This window comes from Alligator sinensis, unplaced genomic scaffold, assembly GCF_000455745.1.
Source record: "Alligator sinensis unplaced genomic scaffold, ASM45574v1 scaffold347_1, whole genome shotgun sequence".
NCBI lineage: Eukaryota > Metazoa > Chordata > Crocodylia > Alligatoridae > Alligator > Alligator sinensis.
In genome coordinates, this window is record NW_005841922.1 from 797,523 (window position 1) to 821,430 (window position 23,908).

At 42.7% G+C, this 23,908-nt stretch overlaps 1 protein-coding gene across 16 annotated transcripts in view; it reads left to right on the top strand.

Moving 5' to 3' along the window:
* The window catches only part of NEDD4L (neural precursor cell expressed, developmentally down-regulated 4-like, E3 ubiquitin protein ligase), a 288,447-nt gene that overhangs the window by 185,676 nt on the left and 78,863 nt on the right, over nt 1-23,908 (top strand). For all 16 annotated transcript variants that reach the window (XR_003092935.1, XM_025198473.1, XM_006019096.3 and 13 more), the window contains 3 exons: nt 4,774-4,940; nt 9,730-9,862; nt 13,202-13,378. Coding sequence is in view for 15 of the 16 variants with exons in the window: in XM_025198473.1 (XP_025054258.1) it covers nt 4,774-4,940; nt 9,730-9,862; nt 13,202-13,378 (477 nt within the window). In the remaining variant the exon portion in view is untranslated. The remainder of the gene's footprint in view (nt 1-4,773; nt 4,941-9,729; nt 9,863-13,201; nt 13,379-23,908) is intronic.

Below are 23,908 nucleotides of genomic sequence, written 5' to 3' on the forward strand. Positions count from 1 at the left end.
AGTGCTACTAAATTATAGGTTTTTAATTTCATCAGACAAATGAAGCCTGTCTATGCTCACTAGATTTGTACAATTCTTCTGCTTGTAGGACTCAGGGCAGGTTGTCCTCTCACATCATGAATTATCAGCACTGCATTTTTATCAGTGCCATATTGCTTTTGCTAGGTCTTCCATGCCTTGTTCCTGTGAGCTAGTCTATTTAAGTTTTGGGTTTCTTCTCCTCATCGGAAGAAAATATTCTACACTGCTCCTCATTCAAAGGAAAATATTCTACACTGCCATGTTTTTACATCCCTATATGGCATGTGTTTTTATCTTTTGTATCGATTTATAGGATCATATGAGAGCAGGCCTGGATCGGACCTCACAAGGCCATCTAGTCCAGCTCCCTGCCCAAGTCAGGATCAGCCCTGACTAAACCATCCCAGCCAAGTGTCTGTGTTATCTGCTCTTGAAAATTTCCAGGGGTGGAGATTCCACTGTTTCTTTAGGTAGCCTGTTCCAATGCTGGACCGCCTTCATAGTCAAATGGCATTTATACATGTGTTCCAGGAGTGGGGGGAGGGAGGTGCACTTTAATCAGAGTGGCTCCAAGAGCTGTTCTAATTAAAGCACCTGGAATGTCTCATGTATCAGCATTCCTTCACTTCCAAAAGGGGGGACAAAATGGTGGCAGGGGTGCTTTATCTAAAGCTTGTGCAACCAGGTTTAGATAAAGTGCCCCTGCCACCATTTTGAAGCACAGGGACGCTGATGCACAAGATGTGGGAGGCTGCTGGAGCTCAGTAATTGCCATTGGAATTTATTATTTATTATTATTATACGGCTTATTGGAATTACAGTATGTCGGAGCAGCCTCCCTGCTCGTGTATAGGCACATTAAAATTCCTCCTAAACTCCAACCTAAATTTCCTCTGCTATAACTTGTGGTCATTGCTTCTAGTCCTGTTCCCTATAGCCACAGAGACAAGGCTGTCTCCATCCTCCTGAGAATAGCCCTTCAGGTATTTGAAGACTGGTTCTTCTCTTCTCCAAACTAAATAACCTTAGTCCTTTCAGCCGTTCCTCATAAGTCATGCTTCCTAAACTTCTAATAATTTTTGTTGCTCTCTGATGGACACTTTTCAGTCTCTCCCCATCTTTCTTGAAGTGTGGGGCCCAAAACTGGACCAGTACTCCTGATGAGGCATCACCAGTGCTAAATATAGACTCTAATAATCAATATAACATTGATTAAAGCATATACTAGTAATACTTTATATATTTTAACATCACCCTCCTTTCAGTTCTTTCCTGGTAGATCTTCTTTACAGATTACTGCTTCACACTCATCCCATCCTACTACCTCACTCAGTTTTCTATTCTTCACTCTCATGTTTTCTCACTGTAAAAAACCCCCTTTTTCTCTATCATTTGCTTTTATCCCTTCCCTACTGCTCTACTGTTACTTCTTCGAGGCTGGCTGTCATTGAATACACACTTAAAAAAAATTATGTTCAGTATGTAATTGCAGTAAAGAAGAGTAGTGAGATGTCAGGATATAGAAGTAATAGTTTGGAGAATAGCATTGAAAACATGTAATGCCTTTATACCTATTCTGTAAATCAGTGCTGTGGCCTTACCTAAAATGCTTTGCATAATACTGGTCACCTGTTTCGGAAATGATATTGCAATGCCTAAAAGCCTCCCATATGAAGATCGAAAAGTTTAGGGTGATTTATTTTAGAATGGTGATGAGTAAAATGGGAATAAAAAAGTAAACAAAATGATGGGCACAGAGAAGTTAGAATAAGAACATCAATTTTCCTTATTTCATATTTCAAGAACAAGGGAACAGGTCACAGAAATTCATAGCAAAGGAATATTTTTCTACAACATGCAACTAAAATTATTGACATGAAGCGTAACAATGTTCAGAAAGATGCAGTTGTGTATAGATATCACGATCCATATTTATATGGCTATTCAGAATATCTGGTACCATGACCAATGACAGGTATTTTGGAAAGGATGTTTAACACCCTGCTTCAGGTATTATGGCAATCTCCGCCCACCACAAACAAGGATAAGGATTATTTGGGGTTAAATTATTCTTTGCATGCCTTCTGTAGAATTCTTGCCCCTTCCTATGAAGTTTCAGGTTCTGGTAACTCCTTGAGATAGGACTGGATTTGCTGCTAATCCAATGCAATGTTGCAGGTTGAGTCCCCTTTTTTTCCTGTTTTAGACCTAATCTCTTCCATAGTCTTGCATACGGGATGTCTTTGTTCCCTTCTATGACATGCACATGTTCTTTCTTATGTGAACATTTGTCTCCTTTCCTGAGGTCATCCACATTTTGTAGGAGAGGGGAAAGTCTGTTTTATATTTTTTTCTACTTAAACCAGACACACAGGATTTTCTTTTCTTTTATTAAGTAGTGGGGAATTTTTCCTTCCATTTTCCCTGGGTACCAGGGGAAAATGGGTCTTTCCTATCTCTTGGGCTACATGAAGGATGGGCTTAATACTTAAGTCGTGCAGTTTATAGCCTGTTCATTTCTTCTTCTCGTTCCTCTTCACTTTACCTCATTTCTTCTCCTCCCCATTGTCTGTCTTAATACATTTCAGGCTGCAGGAGGGAGAGGGATATTTGAATAGGCGTGCGTGTTCCTGACGGCCTGTTCTGCTCTTATCTGTTTCTGCCTTCATAGGAACAGCTACTCAGGCTAGCGAGAGGGATATCTAATGATAGTGGTTGATAATGCTTAGTTTTTGGTAACAAGTTAAATCTCCCACTTAGTTCTTACAAATATTAACTGCTGCTTTTTGTACTCTCCAAAAATGTCAGCTGTTGGAAGTAATCCTGAATTTACTCAGTTAATTCTATTATGTGTTTTTATTTTCATTCATTCTTGAAAACTCTCCAATCCTTGAAATGTAGTGGATAGAAACATTCAAAAAAACATCTATCCAAGCTTTTTGCATTTGGCATAAGTACAGCAGACTGTGTTAGATAAAGCATGCTTCTAGAAGGATCATTTTGAATTGACTGTTGTCGTGATGCATTTTCCATTATTTTCTTGGCCAGACTGACTCTTCAGAATATAAAGCTCATTCAGTCACAGCATTTCCCTTGTGCTGTGCAGTAAATGTATGAAATATTCTCCAATCATTTTTTCAAATACTAATTATGATTAGTATGTACAGTGGATGCTAGTTGCAGTCCAACTGTTGCTTTACCATGAGGTTAGTCTGTAGCAGTCAAATGTCCATATGGCAAGAACAAAATTGTATTGCTGTAAGAGCTGTGTTCATTCCCAGAGAAAAAATGTGATGTTATTTCTTCTTAAATAGGTGCATGTAGAAAAAAATAATACATTCTGTCTGCATCTCTTGGAAATAAATGCATTGCTACTTCTAAAAAAAAATGGTTTTTTTTCAAGGCACAGAGTTAAAATAGCATAATGTTGAGTTTACAATAACTGTATTATACAGCTGTGATAAACAGTGACTTAACCTAAAATATACCTCCTAAATGAAGACTTCATTTAGCCAATTTGTCTCAAGTAATTATTAACTCAAACTAGAAAATGTAAGCAGACCTCAAATAATATATGACTATGCCAGCAGTAATTGTGTGGTTAAAGAATTACTTACAAGGCAAAGAAAATATATTTGGAAAACAAGTTTTGGTTCGCTATTGTACAGCCACTGTAAAAATGGTTACCATCTTACTCAAAAGATTGACTCTGTGTTTTGTGTATTCAGAGTTGTTGACTTTGTGTCAAAAAGTCATTTTTATGACTTCTGGTGAACTGGATTCCTTTCTAGCTCACATGAAGTCCTAATCTTTTGAGGCTGAACATTACCTGCTTGAATATCAACTACTCCAATTGAAGTCAATAGGAGTGAAGTGCTAGTAAACCTCAGTTAAGCAAAGCACTTGATTTGCTGGGGAGAAACTAGAGTAAGTTTGAAGACTAGAGGGTGAAGGAAGATTTTGCAGGTAGAATGACGGGGGGTTGGTTTGCAGAATGTTTTACGAATAATGATACATAAATTGGAGAACCCAAATTGACATACTAGTTTCAGACTGTGAATCAAGCAAATGAGGGGAAAAAACAATTTTGTAATGGCTAATATAAAATTGACCTAGACATACTTATGGGGGAAACAACATGGAAACCAACTGCTCTGGCTTTTGTAATTTTGTAAGATAAAACTGTTCTTTAACAATATTTAAAAAAAATAGAATCGTAGGATTTTAGATTTATTTGAAATTGAAGACAGCATGGCTCTGCACAGATTCAGGGCTTGATGCTAGCAGTTTTGATTGTAAGCTTGGGGCTTAAGACAAGTGTTTTTACTGAGGGCTGGGAAAAGGATGAAGAATATAATATTTGTAAATAAGTGAATACATACATAGATGTAGGTGTCCTAACTACTTCTTTACTTAGATAATTAATTGGCTAATTTCTGTAGAGATGTGAACATAAAACTCAGTGACCATTAACATTATACAGAGTGCTGAGCATAACTCAGTCAGTGGTAGCTGAAATAAATTACACCATTTGAAAAGGTCATACTGATTTACTTAATGTTTTCCAAAGAAATGAGGCATATTGTGTAATAGTGAGACTAGTTCCCTTTTCAGCACAGCTTTTATAGTTAAATAGTCTTTCATTGTTATCCATCACTTTTAAAAATCAGTTAACGTAGCCCAAAAATCCTATAGCAATTTAACGTTTTGTTGTTGTTAAACTTTGTAATCAGTATTTATTGTTACTCCTAGCATGGGTGGGAAGTGGTTGATTCCAATGATTCTGCATCTCATCGCCAAGAGGAGTTACCGCCACCTCCACTGCCTCCTGGATGGGAAGAAAAAGTGGACAATCTTGGTCGTACTTACTATGTCAACCACAACAACAGGACAACTCAGTGGCACCGGCCAACTTTAATGTAAGTGTTAAACAATTGCAATAAATTGCTTGGGCCAAATAAGATTTTAAGTATGGATATTCATTCTTTCAAACAAAATTATTTTCACTCAGGAGAGCTGAAGACTTTTCAAGGAAAGAAAAGGAAACATACTGTTGCATAGTTCTTTACCATAACAGATGGGTTGCAAGTTTAATGTGAACTTTGATATATATCTGGGAGTATTCTCTTGACTCTTATCTTTAAGAATAGGGACCGACATTCAAAAAGCTGGAGACTGAATTGATTCAATCTTTGCAGGTTAGTCTAACCTGCCTAGATTGAACCAATCTGCAAGTAAATAGACATTCAGGAAATGCAGGCAGATGCCTGCAGTTGCTCAGGCCGGAAGCTCGGGGGGGGTGCTAGAGTAGTCCTCAGCTACAGGGAAGCTATGCTAGGAGGCATGGCCAGCCCCATCAGTAGTAGCCTCAAGTGAACTGGCCAGGGAGGGGGTTTAATTCCCCCATCTCTGTCCTACTGGCATGGACCCGAGCCAGGGTCCGCCTGGTACTCCCTCCTCACCACTACAGCAGCAGGGGCAGGGGAATGGCCATTCACCAGCCAGCATGGCCCACTGAAGCAGAGTGGGAAAGGAGGGGGTTTATTCCCCCCCTCCACTCCACTCTGTCCTTCGGAGACTACAGCCAGGGTCTGCCAGCCCCGATGCCACTGATAGCTCACTGTGTGAGGCAAGTGGCAGGATAAGCCCCCTCCCTGCCCCCTCTGCCAGATGCTGGGGGGAGGAGGGAAATGCTGAAGTGGTGAGTGGGGAGCGACCCTGGTGGGGCAGCAGCCACTCTCATGGTTTCCTGAGAGTTCAAGCCTTTTCTCGGGGGGGGCCTGAGCTGGGGTCAGGGCAGAGTTGGGCAGGCAGAGCTGCTGCAGACTGCGCAGGGTGAGCATGGTACCAGGGCTTGGACAGGTGGCCATAGCCTCGCAAGCCCTCCCTAGCACTGCCACTGCTCGCCCCTTGCAGTGTGTGGCAGCTCTGCCTGCCCTGCAGTGTAGCCTGCCGCCGGGAAGAGGCACGCACTCCTAGAAAAACTATGATGGAGGCTGCTGCCCCTGTCAAGGTCCCTGCCCCTTCGCTGCTCCAGTAGCAGGGCTGGGGGTATGGCCACAGGCTGGCCAGCATGGCCCCCTTTTGCCAGGGGGAAAGAGGGGGGTTATTCCCCCCCCCTCCATCCGGCATGTGGTGGAGTGGGTAGGCAGGGGGGTTATCCTGCCACTCTCCCTGCTCAGGGAGTGATCATCAGGGCGGGCAAACCCTAGCTGCTGTCTCTTGTCGGTAAAAGGGAGAATAAACCTTCTTCCTGCCCCCTCTGCCTCAGGGGGCCATGCTGGCCAGCATCTGGCTGCGCTCCTGCTACTGCAGCAGTGAGGGGAGAGCGCTAGGCAGGCCCGAGCCCAGGTCTGTCAGTGGGTCAGGAGGGAGGAATTAAACCCCCTCCCTGGCCAGTTCACTTGAGGCTACTGTCAGGGCTTGCCATGCCCCTGCCACTGGAGGAGCAAGTGGAGAAATGCCTGTCAGACCTTGCTGGGGTCCATGCTGGTGGGATAGGGGAGGGAAGGGTGAATAAACCTCTTCTCTGCCCCCTTTTCCTTAGCGGGGACTGACATCTGGCCACAGCCCTGCCTTTGCCCACCCATGCTCCAGCTAGGGAGCAGAGGGGCAGGGACAGCTCTGCTCTCTGGAGCTGAGAACATAGCCTAGCCCAGGGCTGCAGAGCATGCTGGGATGCTGGGGGACTCTGATTTAAGTTAAACCAGGAAGGGGTCTGGGACAGAAGTTGCATAAACTGATTTGAGCTCAATCAGTTAAGTCTGATACTACATTCAACCAGGTTTGTCTTAAACTAGTTTTGGCCATTTTGAAACTGGTTTATGTTACCTGAACCTATGTTCTGTTACAGGTTTAAACAAGTTTCTGATTACTTAAACCAGTTTATGTGTAACATCAGTCCTTAGCCTAAGAGGTTATTTCTCTCAAACCATTCCAGTTGAAAATTAGAGGCCGCGGTCCTTCACTTAGTGTCCCAGGTATTCAGCAAGGTTGTCTCCTAATGGTGTGTTTAGCACAAATACAGAGTGAAGGAATCCTTGCCTGCAAAGGAATATGCCTCCAGGGGTCCCTAGGGGCAGCTGAGTGCACAGGAGAGTATTCATTGGCTGTTTGCAGTAGAGCACTATGGGTTGCTGGGGAACTGTGGGGTGCTGAAGGACTGAGAAACCCCCATCATGCTCTGCTAGAGCATAGGGATATTCGAAAGGAAGTGTTTCAAAGCTCATCTCGTGTTTTAAGGATCGTGTCTGAAGCCATTTTTAAAACACTTTTATGTCCGTGTGGCAGTTAACTGAAATTGAACAGTGGGTAATTGGCAATGTGTTTAAGATATTGGGAGGTTTGCACTGAATCTTCAAAGTATTCTGCTATAAAAGGCAAGGAAAATCTATAGAAAGCTTATTACATTTAAATTAAGATAAATCTAATGAGCTTTCCAAGGAAATCCTGATATAGGTGTACAAACTGTAATTTATGTAATCTTCTTATGCTGCTCTCAGAATTGTTTAATTTTTTTAAATTCTACATTACTCATGATTACACTTCTAAAAATATGATAGGCTTAAAGGCTATACATGATTGAGTAGGGAAGGTTGAGCACAGAAATCAGACGTTAGTCAACCGTCTAGATTTATTTTGCTTTTTCACATGCAACTATTCATCTTCAGTGAGCTGTTATTACAGAAACGTCCCTTGTTCTTGCTTGAGCGTTTATATCCATCACCATAATTTATATTATGCCCACTGGGTTGTCTTAAGAGCCTTCTGCTTTACTTGATTTGTTTGTTTATTGTATTCAGAATTCTAGTGACTAAAATATGCAAGCATTAACTTGAGCACTTATTATGTATTTATTAAAAATAATAGTTCTACTAATGCTTAATACAATATTTTGCCACTTATTTTGTAAAATTTGCCTTATTTTTAAAAAACAAACTGTTACAATGGAGTTTGGGATACTGTATTTTGAATGATGGATCTCTACTAGGTTGCCATATAATTATGGTCATGGCAAGCAAACCATTCTTCAATGAGATTACAGGTTTGATTGATCAAGGTAATTACATCCCTGTAATATACCTAGGTTCGGAGCCTATTCTATCTCTAGTATTTCTTTGGGTCTTTGGTCTGCTTTCAGGCATCTTAACCACAAAGATTTTATTCCTCTGTGCTCAGGAGGCAAAAACTGACTAAGACATCTAGATTCCTTATGCACATCAATTTTGGCCTAATATGATCCCCAGACAATTGGACTTGAGCTTTTGCACATGCTCAGAAGTGACCCAAAATGGCTACTTAGCAGTCTATCTGCACCTGGGCTCTGGTTCATCTGGGAAACAAACAAACAGTACAGAAATCCCCCAGTACATTAGATGGAGAAGAGCCATGCTAACTGAGCCATGGTTTAAAGTTAAGACTGTACGTGCAGCTCATTGTTGCTTGTTGAGAAGGATAACGAGGAGGAGGGCCCATTCCTCTTTTGCCTGTTAGCACACTGGTTAGGGCACTTGCTCAGGAATAAGGGAGCTGAGTTCTAGGCCCCATTTAGTTAGAGGGTACTTTAGTTCACATCTCCTACTTCTCAGAGAAGTACCTAACCCCCAATCTATGAACAAGGCAGGATTGAAGCCACTAGGCAGCTAGAAGTCATTGGGCCAGAAGGAGAGGCAGCAAGAACAAGCTTGACGGAGGCCCAGTAAGGGAGGGCGTTCCCTTGAGGGAGAGGAAGGGAGCTCTGGATTCAGTTCCTTGCTCCCAGCATTGTTCATGCATTTATGCTTATGCATAAAGATGTATAGGGTAAGGAACGTGTCGTCTGATTTGCTAGAAGGATAAGTATCTTCTCGTGTCCCTAGTTCAGATACTGCCACTGGCCAAAGAGAAAATGAGGACAGTTATACCATGGTCTGTGTGTGTAGTATGTAGCCTGTGGGTTGCATTTGGCACTTGAGGCTTTAAACTGTACCCTTCAAAGCCTTGTTCTTAACCTAAATCCCTCTTAAAGGCTGCAGCTCAAACTTCAAAGGCTGTATTGGCCCTCCCTCATCTGCCCACCCAACATCTTCCCTGAACCAGGGGCTGTAGTAAAGAAGGTGGGGCCTGGGCTGCATAGATAACAGGGATTTCTCTCAGGTCAGGGAGATCCCCAGTAGGAATATTAAGGTGGTTTCCACTCATTCACCTGCAAATTAGCTGTTGGGGATTTCCCCAGCTGGCACAGAAGCACAATAGCTTGTGCAAATCCTCATCCTCCTGCTTGCAGTATCTTGTTCAGGTCATTTGGGGGGGGGGGGGAATAACTGGACTGCAGTGCATTTAAATACATGTTCCTTCTCAATTCTCCCTTATACAGAGGGTGAAGCAGTGCAGGAAACCAGTCCCAAGGCACTGGTTGTGGCCCCTTGAATTTCTTGAAACGATGTGCTCAGTCCTCAAACTGAAAAGTGTGATGACATAATTAATCCTTATGAAATTAGATGATATTCCCAGGTCAGTTTAGTTTGAAAAGGTCCATATTGCAGAATCTCTGACACTTATCCTCCACGATTGGCAATCCCCTCACAGAATCCAAGGTTTGAAGTAAATGTAGAACTGGAAGCAAAGTGACAGAAGATCTCGTATACGGAAATGTGTGTTAATTTAAAGGTAATAATCATTTTCTTATTCTCCTCTCCTCTCCCATTTTCTCGTTTCCACAATGGCCAGTGATATGGCATCTGAATCAGACAACAACATTAGACAAATAAACCAAGAGGCGGCTCATAGACGCTTTCGATCTCGGAGACACATTAGTGAAGATTTGGAGCCAGAGCCCATGGACAGTGGAGATATACCTGAAGTACGTATCAGCCTTGGAATAATTTCCTCAGCATTGAAACTGTTTTATGGTTTTAAAATAATCTACCCAAACAGATGCGTTTTATTTGCCAGTTAGTTAATTTCTACTGTGTCGAGCAGTATCTTTTCAGACCAGTGTTTTTACAAGGTGTTTTGCGATAACTGCCTGAGTTAAATTCTAGTGGTAATTGGGTAAAATAAAACCTAACTAAATCCGTGTATTCAGAGCCATACAAATTTTGAATATCTGACATGCATACACACATCAAATAATAAAAGCACAGGAGAGTTCTAGGATAATTAGACTTCTAGTTTTGTGCATTGGTTGTTATGGGCAGGTTAAGGAATACATTTTTCCTCTATGCTCAGCTTTGAAAAATTGGTTGGGAGGTTTAAGAAAGAAGTTTAAGTAATCACATTAACAAAATGAACTCTGAATGTGGAAAAGACGGGCTTTTTTCTTGTTCCCCCTCTCCCCCGTAAGTCTAAGGCAGCATTTCACTATTTGAATGTTTAGTTTACGTAGATTTGAACTGAGTAAATAAAATTTGCTTAGAAATATAAGCAGTCTTTCAGACTTAAGCTGGCTGTTTCATTCAGTTTTCTTGAGTATTTTATGATAAGATTCAGAAGGAACAGTTTATATTCTAGGAGGTATTTTTTATTTCTGCATGCCAGTCATGCTAGAAAGTAAGAAGTTGCTGAGACCATGCTGCACTCTCATCTTTCACTTATAATTGATACCCTGTATGTATTAAGAACAATTTCCATAAAGCATTTCATTGTAAAATGCTGTTATTTAAGGCTAGGGACAGAAGTTACACATAAGCCAATTTAAGTGATCAGAAACTGGTTTAAACCTGTAACAGAATATAAGTTCAGTGCGCACAAATCAGTTTCAAAATGGCCAAAATTGGTTTAAGGTAAACCTGGTTGAATGTGTTATCAGACTTAACTGACTTGGGACAAACTGGTTTATGCAACTTCTATCCCAAACCCCTTCCTGGTTTAAGTTAAATCAGTACTCCAGCATGCCTGGCAGGGCTGGGCTGTCTGTTTGTTCCAGCCAGGCAGGGTTGGCCCCACTCCTCTCCTCCCTAGCTGGAGCACTATCTGGGTCGGGTCTGCTCTGCTCTGCTCTGGCTGGGTCAGAAAAAGATGGGGATGGGAAACCCTGCTCTGTAGTGTTGCCAGGTCTGCCTGGCAAGGGTGCAGCGGCCTTTGCCAGGCATCCCCAGATCCCCACCCCATCTCACTCACTGGCTGGTAGCAGGGGCAGGGCTACACCCTGGTAGCCTGAGAGAAAGCAGGGGTTTAATCCTCCCATTGCAGGGGGGGTAGCACAGGCCCTGACAGGCTGCACTTGTGTACCTAGGACTGCGGCAGCCAGATGCCAGTAGCCTGAGGGAACGTGGGGGGTTTACTCTCTGCATTGCAAGTAGCAGCAGTGGGGGGTACTGACATGGCACCCTGGGCCAAGTCCCTCCAAGGAGCTGCCAGCCAGCTGCGGGAAGGGGGGACGTGACTTGGTGGCAAGGGGGGAGCTGGGACTAGTTACAGCCCAATTCACTGCTGCCTCCTGCTGCAGCAGCGCAGCTGGGGCTGGCATGGCCCTAGGGGGTGGGGGTCAGCACCTGCTGCCCCTGCCTCCAGCCCTGTGCGGGGGCTGTGGCTTGCAGGCAGGCTGCAGGTGCAGCACAGCTCCCTGCCCCCATATCTTTCCCAGCAGAGGTGGTGGCAGAGCGAACTATCATGGAGGGTGCACATGAGCAGACTGTCGCAAACCAGTTGCTGCCCTGGACCACGTGGCCGGGCCAGACCGGACTGGGTTGTGGCAGTCCATTGCCTTTCCCCACTATGGCCCATGCCCCAGGCCTGCAGTAGCCCACCCTGAGCAGCGGTAGGTAACAAGTGCTTCACCTGCGCCCACCATGATAGTTCGCTCTGCCGCTGCCTCTGCTGGGAGAGGGAGGGGGTGGGGAGCCACATGGCAGATGCGGCCTGCCTGCAAACTTTGGCCCCCCATGCAGGGCTGGAGGCAGGAGGTGGCAGGTGCTGCCCCCCCACCCACTGGGGCTATCCCAGCTCTGGGCACACTGCCTCAGCAGGAGGCAAAAGTGAGTCAGACTGTAACTAGTCCCAGCCCCCCTCCCTCCCCCTGCAGGCAGGTCACATCCCCTCTCCTCACTCCCTCCCTGCATCCAGCTGGATGCTTCTCGGAGAGACTCGGCCCTGGATGCCATACCAGTGCTCCCCACTGATGCTGGAATGGAGAGATTAACCCCCACCCCTTGCCCTAGGCTACTGGCATGTGGCTCCCATGGTCCCGGGTGCATGAGCGGAGCCTGTTGGTGCCCACGCTGCCCCTCCCCCTGGGTAATGGGGGGATTAAAACCCCCACTTCCCCTCATGCTACCAGGGTCTGACCCCACCCCTGCTCCTGCTGCCAGCCAGCAAGTGAGGAGGGGTGGAGGTCTGGGGATGCCTGACAAGGGCTGCTGCCCCCCTCCACCTCCAGGCAGATGAGGGTGGGGGTTTAAACCCTTCCCCAGTCATACTCAGGCCTGCCTGGTCCTGGCCATGCCCCTCTTCAGCTTAGTTTCCCTCCAGCTGAGGGCTTGCTCTAGCACCCCCCGGTTTCTGGCCTGAGCCACTACAGGCACGTTCCTGCATTTCCTGAGTCAAAAGTGAATGTCTGTACACTTACGAATTGGTTCAGTCTACACAGGTTAGACTAACCTGCAAAGATTGAATCAATTCAGGCTCTGGCTTTTTGAATGTCTGTCTCTAGCCACTAAGTCTGTATGTTAATCCCATCTCAGTGCAGATTGTGGTCATGTTTTAAAACAAACTCAAACAGTAGAAGGAAAAATTAATAAAATTTAATTCCATTGGGAGTACATTTAATGAAACTTTCATGCCCTTTCATCTGCAGTTGATTAGTTTGATTTGTATGTTTACACCCAAACCATGGTTTCTGTAGCACTATGGGGGATATTGTCACTAGAATAGCTACCACTCTTAATTTCTTGTGACCTTTGGCCTCATTACAGAGGTTGTAGTTGTCCGTCCATCCCACCATCCATCCATCTGTCCTTCCTTCTGAAGTCAATTATGCAATATTTAAACAGCAGAACTGATTAGCACGTGCTAGTGATATTGTAGGCAGCATTGAAGGTACTCAAAGTTATATGTCTGCCTCATTATTTCCACCGATAACCCAGTGGAGACTTGTCACAAAGCAATTAAAATGCACATATTGCTGCAAGAGCATGGGTCAGCTAGGAGAGCTCTGCAGTGGTAAATGTTTGCTGTCATCTTTTCCTTTCCCTTTTGTCAGCCCTGGGAAACTATTTCAGAGGAAGTGAGTGCAAGTGGAGATTCCTTAAGCCTGTCCTTGCCACCTCCCCCGGCCTCTCCAGTTTCTCGGACCAGTCCCCAGGAGCTGTCTGATGAATTGAACAGAAGGCTCCAAGTCACTCCTGATTCCAATGGGGAACAACTCAGTTCTTTGATAGTAAGTATTGTGCTCACTAGATACACTACTGAACAGACCTCTGTGACTGTATGTCTGATACAGTGTCTGACTGTCTGAATCATCCATATATATGGGCAGTTGTTTTTGGTGGCATTATGAATATACTAATTCATATATGTAGGCTGGGATTCCTTTTTTGGTAACTTCAACCTTGTCCCATAATTTGATATTTGAGGTTGAACAAGGACAGGATTATTTTATTAATTACGTATCTATACTTTCTATACTGTAGTATACTGTACTAAACTGTTGTACTTTTTTAAAGCAGAGTTTGGATTGCCCAGTATTTCATAAACAGTGGCTGAAATTCTATTCCATTGAAGTCAGTGGGAGATTGGATTGAATTCTTAAAGTAAAACATTTTGAAGTCTTATTTAGTTTTCACTGTTAATTCTTTGCTGTTCAGTTAAAAAGAGCTTTGTTGGTTTTGCTTACCGCTTGTCATGCATCTGCAAGATACAGCAATATCAATTTGAATTTCAGTGCTACAATGCAATGTTTGTTTAGCTTACAGAGTGCGGTGCTTTGTTTCTGTGTCTTTCTTGCTATTGTGTGTTGTGTTTTCATTAGCATTTTGCAAATGAACACAGAAATCTTTCTGTTTATCCTAAGTTTTTACTTGCACTAAATTTTAATAGGAAACCTTTCTTTAAAATTGACTGTACAATGTATTCAGTTAGAAGTTCACCATTCAAAATACCACTAACAAGAAAATAACTAACTTGCCTTCTTTCATTTTGGTTTAACTTTCTTTTCTCTGAGTGAAATGTGGCAAAACTACTACAGTTAAAATCACACTGCTTGTTTTTTTTCCAAAAAAGTATTATGCTTCTGATGAATTTTATCATTTTCCTTTATTTTTACTTGCAATCAACAATTTGCAAAAATCTGTCTCTTGAAAGTGTTTTAGCTTGATCATACAATTACAACAGTAGTTATTTTATGAATACAATTCCCTGTATGTGCATGTATATTTTATCAAAAGTATTATTCTCTTGACAAAGACCCCACAATTGAACTGGATCAAATATCAAAAGGCTTATAAAAGAATATAATTGTAGCTATTTAGTTGTGGTAGAATCTTTAGGTAATTTGAAGCAGTCAATCAAGGTTTTATAAGCCCTGTATGTATGTTCTCTCTCCTCATTAGGATGAGAAGTTACAACTTGTATTTGTAATATCCTGTAATCAAGGAAGACTGATATCACAGAAGAGAAGAGAGATATGATTGCAGGCTTAGGCATGTCTTATATCTCTGATAAAAGAAACAATTGCAAATATTGAATGGAACATAGGAGGCTGAACATATTGCAGTCTAATGGGACATCTTATCAAGGTACCTTTGTTCAGGAGATAAGGAGTCTAAATTTGGCTGTGTTCAGCTTAAATATGATTTTATAAAATAAAGTAGCTGTAAGGTATACTCAGAAATCCTGTTCAGTTGATGTCTTACAATGACTTCAGTGTCACCTGCAGACTAGCCCAGTAAACTATAACCTCAATTAGAAAAAGGAAGAGCTGAAAGGGTAAAACCTCTATGCTTGAGTGGTCCTCCAGAGGGGTCCATCCACATTGGACCAATTTCAGGAACAGGACCTAGCATCTTTTATTTGACGAGAAAATACCGGAGCTGGGAATTTGTCTTCATTAAGATACCCAAGTAATAATATTTTGCTATAAACTGGCTAATTTACAGAGCCACTAGGTGCTTTCTCTTGCATATTATCGCAATCATAATTATAATCAGAGCACTTTTCAAAGTAAGAAAACACATTGAATCATTAAATATATATGTATGTGTATAGAAGCTCTTTTATCATGTGATACATAAATACGTCTGTGTAACACTGTATATACATCTGTGTAAGACTGCACCTCAAGTTGCTAATCTTGATCACATTATTTGTGAAGCAAGTCTTGTCCCACACATCTTGGGTGTATAATGAGTTTATATTTCTTTTTTAAAGTCGCTGATCTTTCAGTAGTGTGCACTGTTGAGCCCAATACTTTTAATCTAACCAAATATGGATCTTATGGGGGAGGGTTGAAGATTCTAAGATGCTCCTCATTATTTTGCTTCATGCTATTTTTTTGTGTTACTGTAACACATAGGAGGGCCATTCTGAGCCATTCTTTAAATAGGCGAGAGAGTTTGTATAATTTTAGTGCATTCTAATTCATACTTTATTTCTTATACTCTTCTAAATAGGAAATAAAATACCTAAAGTAATGAGAGTGCAAAAAATTGAAAGCTCCTAAAGGATGATCTATATGTATGGAACTTGCAGCCCTATTCAGACTGTATAGAAAAGCAATGCATCTAGTAAACAGCTGACATGAAAGCAGAGCTTGTCAGCAAAATTAATTGTGGCAAATCAGAAGTCTATTCTGAAGGGGGGGAGTTACTGATGCTAGAAAGGAAGAGTACAGCTAATTGATTTTTCCATCTTGTGGGATTTCTAATGAGAGTAACAGAAACAAGTTATCATTGATTTTAGGCCAAATGCCTCCCAAATGTCCTATGAAACCAGTACAGTATGTGGTGCTGTTTTAACGTAGAGGAAAGTTTATCTTTTTTAGTTAGCAGGTGCAGTTCCTAAAGAGGGAAGCTGAAACCTTGCAACTCATGGTTGGAAATGGCTCATTTAGTTCCATCCTAAATATAAGGGAGATGGGAGTGACTCTGTGAAGAGAGGGGAATGAGACTGAGTAAGCCTTGCGGGAGCCAAACCTAAGGGGAAGGCTTGGACCGTGATTTGTGTTTCATTTTCAGGTAGTGTATTAATAGAGTCAGTCTCTCTGAAGGTGTTAGCTTCTCTCTGGAGCAGAATGAAAAAGCCACGTGTTCACACTTTTATTTGAGGGTGGAACATTGTGAGCAGGGTCCGAATTAGAATGTATTTGAAAGGACTAAGAGAATAAGCCCTTAGGGCTCACCAGCAAACTGCCCCCTCAGTCTCCTCCCTGCTTTCATCCTTCACTTCCAGCGACTGCAAACAGGGGGACCATGCTAAATTAAATGAAGGTGGAAAAGTGGAACCTTTGAGCCCTTGGTACTGCAACACAGCCCGGGATGCATGCTGGGTAACTTTCTAAATAAGCCCTGTCTTGAGCCAGTAGGTGCGCATGTGCTGCAGGTTTTTGTGTACATTCTGGCAAAGCTGTTTTCTTTTTTTAGGCATTTTTTACTTCCATACTACAGAGTAATGAATAATATTAAAGTACTCTGACATACCCCCAAGTTTCTCCAACTCCCCCATCCCGCCCCCAAGCTTAATGATATAAGATGGCTATCACAAAAATATTGGTATGGTAAGGCATAGATTAAATTCACTATCCAAAAATGCTTATTGGTTCTGCTTCCTTTGTTCTTCAATCTTTTCAATCACTTGAAATAGTCATATTGCTACCAAAGGAAACCAATATAAGCTGTTAGGAATCAGCTGTTGTTGACATGATTCTGTAGCAGTACAAGTGTTGCAAAACCACTTCAACTTTAACCTAGCTTCATTCAAGGTCACAGTTGGAGTGAACTAGATCCTGTAACACTACAGGATCACACAGAGGGAACTGCTACAGTGTAGTGGTTGATGCATGCTCCTTAACATCAGTTTTCCCCCTCCCCTCGAAAGCAGCTACAGAATGCGTTGGCCCACATGCTTATTCTTTCTTCCTCTCTCCTTCCATCTTTGATTTGTTAGAAGACTCTCGGTATAATATCCCTCCTTTACTTCTCTTCACTATTCCTTTATTGCTCTTTGTGGGTGAAATGACAGGCTCTTTGAATGAAGGGAAAACTGTGGATTTGGTATACCTTGCCTTTAGACAGGCTTTTGACATGGTCTTCTATGACATTCTCATTAACAAGAGAAAGAAATGGAAACTAAATGCAAGTATTGTAAGGTGGATATTTAATGGGTCAGATCGTCGTACTCTGAGTAATCCTTAATGGCTAAATGTCTAGTTGGGGGGCAGTGTCAGTGGGGCTCCCCAGGGGTCTCTCCTGGGTCTGGTACTGCTTGATATCTACATTAATTATTTGAACAATGGGATCGAGTGCTTAGTAAATTTGTGGATGACACCAAGTTGGGTGGAATTGCAGACACTCCAGAGGGCAGGACTAGGATCCAGAATGACCTGGTCAGCCTGACAAAATAGTCCTCAGTCAAAGAGATGAGATTCAACAAGGACAAGTACCAAGTCCTGTGCTTGGGATGATGATCTCACGAGGTCCCTTCCAGCCCTAAACTTCTCTGAATCTGTGAAATACTTGCATGCACAAATACAGCCTGGGGAATGACTGGCTAGGCTGTGGTACTGCAGAGGAGGACTGGGGGTTACAGTGTACCATAAGCTGACTGTGAGCCAACAGTGTGCTCATCTGTCAAAAAAAAACCCAGCGCCGTACTGGGTTGTGTCACTTGCAGATCAAGGGAAAGATTCTTCTGCTCTGTTCATTGCTGGTGAGGTCTCACCTTAGAGTACTGTGTCCTGTTTTGGACTTTACACTTCAAAAAGAGGTGGACAGTTTAAAAACATGTCCAGAGCAGGACAACAGAAATGATCAGAGGCTCAGGAGATGAGACTTATGAGGAAAGGCCGAAATAATGTGGGTTATTTAACCTAGAGAAGAGAAGGCTGAGGTGAGATTTGATGAGTCTAAAAGTACCCGAAGGGTGATTTATAGAAAGGATGCAGATGGACTTTTCTCTCTGGCTGTAGGGTAGAGGACTAAGAGCAATGGTCTCAAACTATAGCAGGGGAACTTTAGGTTGGAGATATCAACGAACTTTTCTGATTATAAGGGTGATCAAACATTTGAACAGGCTACCTAGAGAAATTGTGGAATCTCTACCCTTGGAAACATTCAAAAGCAGGTTGGACAGACCCTTGGCAGAAAGGCTTTAGTCATGGATGAGTCTGCCATGAGTATGGGGCTGGATTAGATAACCTTTTGAATTTCACCTTCTGTCACGACAGGCATGTGTCCCAACTCTCAGTTTAGGAGCAAGTAGCTACAGGGATCTGTCAGTTCTTTGATCAAAGACCAGGCCTTAGCAACTGCGGCATAGACGGGAAATAACCTGCGAGTTTCCTGGCATGTAAGGAACTCTCAACCTTCACAATATTTGGAAGCAGTCTCCTCAAGAGGGCAAGGAACTAGAAACCACCTCCCTTGCCCTCCCTCCCCCCCCACCTTTTAAGAACTGAACGTTCACATTGATATTAAGAAGGTCCCCAAATGAAAAGTAGTACAGGAGATGGCATTGGTCCTGTGGTCTTTGTGTCTCAAAAACCAGCTCCAGCTGTTAGATAAATGCCTACCCACAAGTGTCTGGACATACAGGTAGATCCCTGCCAGGTGGTGGGTACTAACCTTTTCTTGCCCTCACTCAGTTAATGTGCAATCAAATCTAAGTCCCTTATCAGTATTTCATTATGCCATATGCTGTACTAGCAAGTCACATGGTTTATTACAAGTCTTATGACTTTTTGTGTCAAGTCATTTAAGTGAGGGTTTCAGCTTTCAAATAAAATATTTTATGATTAAAGAGAAAAGCATAAAAAATGGAGTCAAACTAAGGGCAAAAACTTGGAATCCTGTAAGCAATTTAGGAACTTTTATTTTTCAAGAAAATCCTTAGTTTTAAGCTAATCTTAAGGCCTTGCTTCACAAGTTTTGAATAGATGCCTTATTTGAATGAGATGGGCAATACTCTGCCTTGCAGTAATGAGAACTAATTCATAGCATGACCAGAAGAGACATGTTATTACTGTGATTATCAAAATAAAATTTGATTTTAAGAGGACATTAATCTCAGTCTTCCCCTAGGAAGCTGGGTAATTCACATGCCTGTCTTCAGTGATGAAATCTAAGTTGTTACGATAAATAATTTAGAATTTTGCATGGACAAGTAGGTAAGTCTTTTTGGCATAAGTGCTGGACAGACTATAGATTGCAATATCAAGGGTTCTACCTCTTGGTGGTCTAGAAGGCATGGAGACAGAAGCCTTAACATGGGAAGTGCTCTTTGCCTGGTCAACAGTTAAGAAATTCTGGCAGTGCACTTAGTCTTCTCTTCATTCATATTTGTACTTGCTAAGCTCAGTACGCTGTGCTGTGCTTTTCCAGGGTACTTCATAGACAGGGAATATAAGAATATAAACAGAGTTTGTTGAAAGGCAGGGTTTTTTTGGTTTTTTGGGTGGGATTTGTGGCATCTTTCCCTGGACCAACTATAGCTGGGGGAGAGGTCAGACAACAAAAGAGCTGGAGCTGGGCATTTTGGCACCCAGTGCAAGTCACATAGTGGGAAAATTGTCCCATATGTGCTACTATGTTTTTTTTGAAAAATCACTTGTTTGTATATGATATAATAACAATAGAAAAGAGCACGGACCCAAATTAGTGTCAAAAAGAGGGAGAGGATCACAAGTTTGCGAAGTTGTTGCATGTAGCACCATGTATCAACACAGAATGCCATGTATGAAAAGACAAGGTTCTTTGGGTAAATCCAATATCTTTTTTAGACCAACTCAGAGAGTTGGAAAAATTCTTCTTTGCAAGCTTTTGGGTACAAATACCCTTCTCCAGGCTGAGGAAGGGTCTGCAGATGATCTGTGCTCTTCCTGGATGGAGTGGTAAAGCAGACAGTACGTATGCAAGAAAGCCAGTTGTTTTAAATGTAAATTGAGATGGTCAGTAGGTGAAAGACAGGTTGGGGGGGCAAAGGGGGGCGGCAGGTTTGTAATGCTTTGCAATGGATACAAAAAATCAAGGATTTAATATAGACATTGGATTTATGACCCATTACAACCTGCCTGACATCTGACTGCCTTTAGCTGACCACCTGCATTCCTTCACACTTTCCCTTCCCTCTTCCCCCGCCCCTCCTATCTCTACCCCCCACTCCTGTCTCTACCCTTTGTCTTCCAAACTTGCACTCATTTGCATGCCACAGACTTCTTGTTTACTTCAGCTTCTTTTCCAGTTTGGAGAACGCAGAACAACAGCAGAGTCTCCCAATGTCTGAAGAGTGTTTGTGCCCGAAAGCTTTCAAAGATCTTTCCCCCAACTATTTAGTTGGTTAATAAAAGATTTCACATCTACCCAAAGTCCCTTGCCTGCCTATGTCCTTAGACCAACATGGCTACAACCAACAACCCTGCAACATGTACAGAAAGAAGTACTAGAAAGTTCGCAATTGAAATGGCACTCTCTTGTTTTCAAATAAATAAACTATTATTAATTCATGAAACAAGCCCCTTCTCAAGTTAAAAACAATGTTTATTAAAACATTACCCCAAATTAATATAAATTCTAGAGTTTTCAAGAAAGTCTGGGGTTAAAGACAAATTTTCAGATTTTCCAGGATTCTTATGAAATCCTGTGCCAGCAGGCATCTTATTTAAATATGAATTTGCTTTGCCTTTAACATAGCAAACTTGTCAGTTAAGAAATCGTAGTTTAGCAGATTCACTATATGTTACTCAATTGACAGGATTTCCAAGTAAGATAATCTTTCTTGTCCAATCAGAGACCATAGGTAGTTCTAAACTAATTTTAAGTGACTGAAGCTGAGCTTGACGGTAGCAATAGTTATATGTAATGTCAAAAAATCCTTGAGGCAATGTTGATATCTGGCTACATCAAGTGACCTTACATACCTTGGCCTTCCCATCTTTAAGATTGTAGCAGTCTGGCTGTCCTGCTGCCAAAAGCTGGAGGAGCCAAGGATTTGGAACGTGACTCTTTGGAAAATTTTATTTCTTACCTGGTTCTTGGCACTGCAGAATGGTTGAGCTCAAGGGCAGCCCAGCAAGCTAAACAGCTAATCACAAGTTGCCATTTCTTTCCCCTTTGCTCTTTGTAAAATAATCAGCAAATCGGAAAATGATTCATCTCAGGAACCAGGTGTCAACATCATGTGGTAAATGTTGCCAATATCATTCTGGTCTGCTGAGCTGAAAGCACCTTTTTTTTTCATAGAGAGAACCAAAAGGTGGCTCTTTGAATGCCAAGCAGAAGAGCTCCTGGCTGCAGGTGGTTCACACTGACAGCCCCCAGGTTAGATAGCTCATGCCCTTCTCCCAAACCACTTCTGAGGAGAAACCGCTTATGGGGCTGGGCTTTTCTGTAGGGTGACCCTGCTGTGCAGCTGGGACAGCCCTATTTTCAAAAACTGACCTAGTGAAGGAGAAGTTCCTGGACAGAGAAACTGAAGAGGCTCCTGGGACTGGTTTCAGCCCAGCCATACCCCAGGACCTCCCACCCTCTGCACCTGGCACCAGAGTATCTCATCCTGCCTCAGTCTGTGGCTGAAAGGTCTCTCTCGTTGTGGGCTGTGTCCAGGGGCCTTTGCTGACTCCATCCTCTCTGGGCTTGGAGCTTCCAGGGGAATATGAGGCTCATTCAATTTGGTCCATCCATGCATGTGGCAGGGAGACCCGGTGCATCCCACCCAGCTGAACCAGGCAGGCTTCTGCACCCTGGGCCCTACCCTGGAAGCTAAGCTCATCCCTGCCCTGGCCCGTGCTCTGTCCAGTGGTCAGAACAGGGCCAGCCAAGGTCTGTAGTATAGCCCATGTACAGAAGGGGATGGGGGTTAGAGATAGGGAGCCCAAGATGAGGGCCAGCAAGAACACCTGCACAAAGAATAGCCGAGAGAAGACAAGCTCAACTCTTGGAGGAGGGCCCAGGCTATGGGAACAGGCCCATTTCAGCCAGTGGGAGCACATCAGTTCCCCCTGCTACCTGTGGTAGTGGGCAAGAGCAAACAAGCCCCATGTGTTGCTCCCTCCCGCCTGCCCATACCCTCCAGAGCTCTGGGCAACAGGGCACAGGGATAGGACAGTCTGTACAACTTACACTGAGGTTCCCCTGCTGGGGCCAGTTTGTCCAGAAGTATGTTTTTACAATAAGTAATACACAAGTAACTAAACATCACTTCCATTTGCTTTAGGAATAACCCCCTCCCACCCCCACTCCCAATGCAAGGGTGCCTAGCATCAGTGCAGCCTTGTCACTGCCCTTACTACAGTACTGAAGATGACCTTTCCTTGACTATTTTGACTACAGCAGCACTGCAACCTGACTAGAGCTTGTTGGGATTGGTGATCCTTATCTTAAAAATAACTATAAATAAATGAACTACTTCTTTAAGACAAAAGGTTAGCATGACAGTGCAAGGTGAAGGTCATTTGTGCTGATTAAAGATAAGACTATCACGACTTCTACCAAGTTCTGCAGCAGCTGATAAAAGCACGGAAGAAAACCTTCTTCTAAGAGAGAGTGCAGCACACACACAAGAAAACACATGCTTAATAACACCATTTACAGCATCTCCAGTATCATTTTTATTACAAGTAGTATGGTTGTTGGTACAATTTAGACAGAAAGAGGATTAAGAGTAATAGTCCCCCTAATCCCCATAATTAGTGGGTGTTCGGGTTTGTGTCACTTTTACATATTACCAGTAAGTGCACTTCCATTAGTTATTAACTGCTGATTGTACATTTCAAACCTGTGTATGTTCTTAAAGCTAGTGTCTATTAAGGAATTGATTCTCAGGAATATATGTAAAAATATGTTGGTTTTGCCAACCCAGGACAACAGCAAAGCCCTGCCGTGGCCAGTATCCCAGCTTATGTTCTGCAGCAGAGGTTGCAGCCTCTTGTCATGTGATGCAGAAACATCTTGTGTGCATAATCATGCCTGCATGATAGTAGAACTTTTCCATTCCCTTCTATGGACAATAAATATTCATTCCTACAGAGGGCTTTATGCAGGTGATCTCCAGAAGGGAGAGGAAATTTTTCAGGGGCTGCATTGCAGACATTCATGCTCTCTCATACAGTAGAGAGTTGATTATCTGGAAGCTGAGTTTTGTGGAAGTCAGTTCACCGAAGATTTTATAGTAACAAAACCATCCAGCCACTGTAGGGTTTTGCTTGTTGATGAGACAACTGTATGTTGTTTATTTAATAGTGCTTTGAGATTTTAAAACATTACACAGTAACATTTTTTATTTCTTTTTGCCTTTTAATATTTGCTGCACAGTAATTAAAATATAGTTTGTAGCATTTCATGCTGCTCTGTTTGAGTTTCTAGAGAAATTGATTATCTGGAATGATAGTGGCACTAATTATTCCAGATAATCAACATTCTACTGTATTTGGCATTTTATTCCCATAGTCCCTGAGCTGTCTTTTTGGAGCTACTTGATGTCAGAGGCATTGTGATACTTTTCAATCATTATTCACTTTAGGTATGTCCCCTTCTCCCCAAATCCCAGCCGTACCCCCCCGCCTTTGCTTTTTACAGGGCTGTTGAATCTGCTGTGCGTTTTCCCAGAGAAGTAGAGGAGCATCCAGCTCCTCTGTCCTTTGAAGTATGTCAGTAAAACTGGACTATTAAAGATGAGAGTACAAGATGTATAGCTGACTACTTTCCTTTCCCATTTAATTCAAAACAAGGTCAAAAAGAAACAGCCGAGGATTGGAATGCCG